The 4164-nt window shown below is 30.3% G+C and overlaps 1 protein-coding gene across 1 annotated transcript; it reads left to right on the top strand.

The window, feature by feature from the left end:
- Window positions 1-3097: 3097 nt before the first annotated feature.
- TM35_000261490 (rac serine-threonine kinase) lies at window positions 3098-4162 on the top strand (the record flags this gene model as incomplete). The annotated part of the gene is made up of 1 exon (XM_029027886.1): window positions 3098-4162. A coding segment is annotated over one exon (1065 nt), but the record flags the coding sequence as incomplete, so codon positions are not given.
- Between the last annotated feature and the right edge of the window lie 2 nt (window positions 4163-4164).

Below are 4164 nucleotides of genomic sequence, written 5' to 3'. Positions count from 1 at the left end.
TATATATATATATATATATATATATTTGTGTGTGTATCTTTCTTTCTCTATTGGTCTCTCTGTGTGTATATGTGTGTAGATATATCTATCCATACATGAAGGTTAATGTGGACCCCCTTTTCTCTCTCTTATCTTTCTATCTAAATATCTTTATCACTTTTTATCTATATCTATATCACTCTTTCTCTCTTTTTTTTTGTTTTTGTTTTTTCTCTCTCTATTGGTCTGTGTATATATGTGTTCCTCCTTATATCTATATGCATGTATGTAAACAAGAACGAAAAATCCCGGATTCTAACTGGCAATCAGCGTAGATATTTTTCTTTATATATACATGCGTGTATTGATTTTTTTTTTTGTTTATTCATCCATTCATTCATTTATCTATCTATTTATCTATTTATCTATTTATATGTATACATTCATTCATTCATTCATACATATCTACTTACATCAAAGGAGTGTGGATTAAAAAAAAAACAAAAAAAATGATCGTTGGAGGGAAAAAAAGACGGCGTGATCGTTCTTCTTTTTTTTCTTCTTTATTCCTTTACTTTTCCATGTCTGGCCGTATATATATATGTATGTATGTATGAATATATGTATATAATGTATTTAACATTTCTGTTTTATTTGCTGTTATTGTTATCATTATTATCATTATTATTGGTTTTGATTGATTTGATTGATGTTATTATTATTATTTGCGTTTCTTTGTTTTTTTTTGATCTTCAGACATACATCAATATATATATATATATATATATATACATTTTACATTTCACTACAAGCACTCTCTTTCTCTCTTTCTGTTCAGGAGGTGTTTGTCTGTGTAGATGTATGTAAGTATGTATGTATCTGTTTGGTGTATTCAGGGACTGGTGTTTTTTTTTTGATTTTTGTTTATTTTGATTTCATTAATTTTTGATCGTTGGGCTTATTTGTTTGTTTCTGGGAATAGTATATATATATATATATATATTTGTCTATCTATATATGTACATATACGTATATAGATAGACAGATAGGTAGATAGATATAGATAGAAAAACAAAGAGGTGGAGAGAAGAAGAAAGAGTAAAGAAGTGAAATAAAAAGGCATTTTGAGACTATTCCTTTTTATATCTATTTATATATATATATATATATATACTTACTATTCCTGTTTCTTTTTCCTTTTATATATATATATTGATATTTCTTTTTTTCTTTCTAATTAATGTGAGGGATATATATATATATATATATTTGGATTCTACGTATGAGAATACCAATTACACCCCCACACCCAGACACACAATTCATACATAAATTGTTTATTTCTCTTTACAGTCGGTTTGACCATTAATAATTCTTTTCTTTTCTCTTTCTTTTTCTTTTTCTCTCTTTGGCCAGTGAAGCCAGGAGATAGAGGGATAGAGAGAGAAAGAAAGAAAGAGACTGTTTTTTTTTCTCAATTTTGTTTATTTTTGTTTGTTTTGTTTTTTTTTCTCTTTTCTCATTTACATTCAAATAAAAGAAAACATATGACGGCAATTACATATATATAAATATATAAATAAGCATATATTGCTATTTATTAACATATATCTATCTATTTACATATATATATATATATATACCTAGATATGGACATATATATCTATCTATTTCTATTTCTTTATTTACATATATATATCTCTTTCTTTACATATATATCTATTTAACATCCATGAGGATATACATATATATATACATATCTATTTATATATACCTATATACATATCTATTTATTTATATATATATCTATTTATTTATTTTTCTCTGTTCTTCCATATCTTTTTTCTGACGTCTCTTTACATACACTGCCAAATGCCAATATTAATATTATTATTAATAATAATGAATAAAAGGAAAGAAATTAAATTAATAAACACAAAAACAAACTTCTTTTGCTTTCAAAGTGCTTTTCCTTTTTTTTTTTTTACTGTTCCTATTTTTCTAATTCCCTCTATTTAACACCCTTTGGGTTTTCTTTTCTTTGCTTTTTTTAAAAATGTTTATCATGACTCTCTGTCTCTCTATCTGTGCGTGTGGATACACCTATCTATTTATCTATATATCTATCTATTTATTGGTTTGTGAGAGAGAGAGGGGAAGTCTATATATATATATAAGAAGAAGACCCCCACCTGGGAAGCAAAGAGGGAAAAAAGAAAGAAAAGTAAATGAGTAAGTAATTATTATTATTATTAGTAATAAAAACAAAAATGAAAGGAAGGGGGAATATAAAAAGAAAATAGAAATGAAGAAGAAGAAGAAGAATAAAGTAAAAAAAAAAAGGTTTTAATTCTCATTTCGCATGGTAAATATGACTATTACTTTTGCGCTTATTATTATTATTGTTGTTATTATTATTTTACTTTCTTATCACGTTTTTTGGTATTATTTATCTTTCAACGTGCTGGGTTTATGTGTGGATTTGGTCACTGTATAGACATATCTATCTATATCTATATATCTATATATATATATATATATATATATGTACATGTCTGTCGGAGTCTGTGTTTATGCATCTACCCTTAAGAAGAAGCAAATAAAACAAACAATACTTCTGTTTATTGTTAATATATATATATACTTTACTTTAATATATGTAGCTTTAATTTATATCTATATAAATATATGTATATTACTCTTCTTTTTCTTTTGTTGTTCTTCTCTTCGGTCTCACCTCGTAAAAAAGGATCTCTACCTGCAGTGGCAGGAAAGGAAATAGTAGACACATACATATATATATATAATAATAGGAAAAGGAAAGAAAAGAGGGAAAGAGAAGAGAAAACTCAAATACTCCACAGTTTAAACCACATAGAATAGTAAAAAAAAAAAAAAAGATCAAAGTAATTTTTCTTTTTTCTTTTCTCTTTCCGTTTCTTCACACTATCGACCTGAAAGCGAAAAAGAAAGAAAAATAAAAGAGAGAGAGATACACAGAGAGAGAGAGAGAGAGAGAAAAAAAAAAAGAAAGAAAAGTAAACTTAAAGGGGGAATACACTAGAAGAAAAAAAAAAAAGAAAAAAAAAGTATCCCTTACCCGTTATCATCATAAACAATGAGTGCTGCCAACGTAGATACCCATCCAGATACCAACAACACCAATCCCAATAATAATAATAATAATAATAATAATAATAATAATAATAATAATAATAATAATAATAAAGATAATAAAGATAATAAAGATAAAGATAATAATAATAATATCGCTGCGGAGGGTTTATTAAACCGCATCTTCACACCCAGCTGTGCCAAGTGCGGTGTTGTCTATCCCACGCCGTATATAAAACTGCCGCCCAGGCGCTGGGAATGTCTCTCGAAGGGCTGCGGCGGTAAACTCTGGCAACCCGATGAGAGTTCACATGTCTGTGATGTCTGCGGAACTGCCGTGGGCCGATTTACTCGCCATCACTGTAGACGATGTGGATATCTCACCTGTGCGGCTTGTCTCACCTTCACGACTGTTTTCCCTGCGTGGTCGTTAACAGAGAAACAGCGGGTTTGTTGTCGCTGTGGTGTGCCGACGGTGCCGGTGCGTATTTCCGGTTGGTTGTTAAAACTTGGACAACGATCGGTGTTCTTTGGGGAAAAGATGCAGGCACGTTTCTTTGAATTGCGTGGGACTCTCTTATTGTTTGGAAAGAAACAGCAAGAGATGGAAGAGAGCATGCGAAGAAGAAGAAGAAAAGGAGAAAAACAAGAAGAGGGAGAATTGGAGGATGGAGATAATATCTCTAACTCCAGTCATACCCCTTTCAATGCTACCACCTCTTCTTCTACTAATATGGATAATAATAATACTACTATTAATACGGATCTCAATAACAATAACAACAATATCAATATCAATAGTAGTAGTAGTCCTAGTAGTCCTATAATGATAGAAACAGAAAATAAACATCGTCTTCTTCACCGAGAGGCCAACACTGCCGCTGCAGTTCCTCATTCCACTTTAAGAGGATTTATAGACATCACTGGAGCTAAAGTGATGGATGTGGCCATTCACCCAAATGCGTTTTGTATTGTTGGTCCACGTCTCGCCCGCGGCCACGTCTTCTCCGCCCCAACACTCGCAGAAAAGACAAGATGGGTGGAGGCCATTAAAGAACAAGTCGCACAGGC

The sequence above is a fragment of the Trypanosoma theileri genome, assembly GCF_002087225.1.
Source record: "Trypanosoma theileri isolate Edinburgh chromosome Unknown TM35_Tth_26_V1, whole genome shotgun sequence".
Classification (NCBI taxonomy): domain Eukaryota; phylum Euglenozoa; class Kinetoplastea; order Trypanosomatida; family Trypanosomatidae; genus Trypanosoma; species Trypanosoma theileri.
Note: the sequence above shows the minus strand (reverse complement) of the source record. Positions and strands in the feature narration are given on the sequence as shown.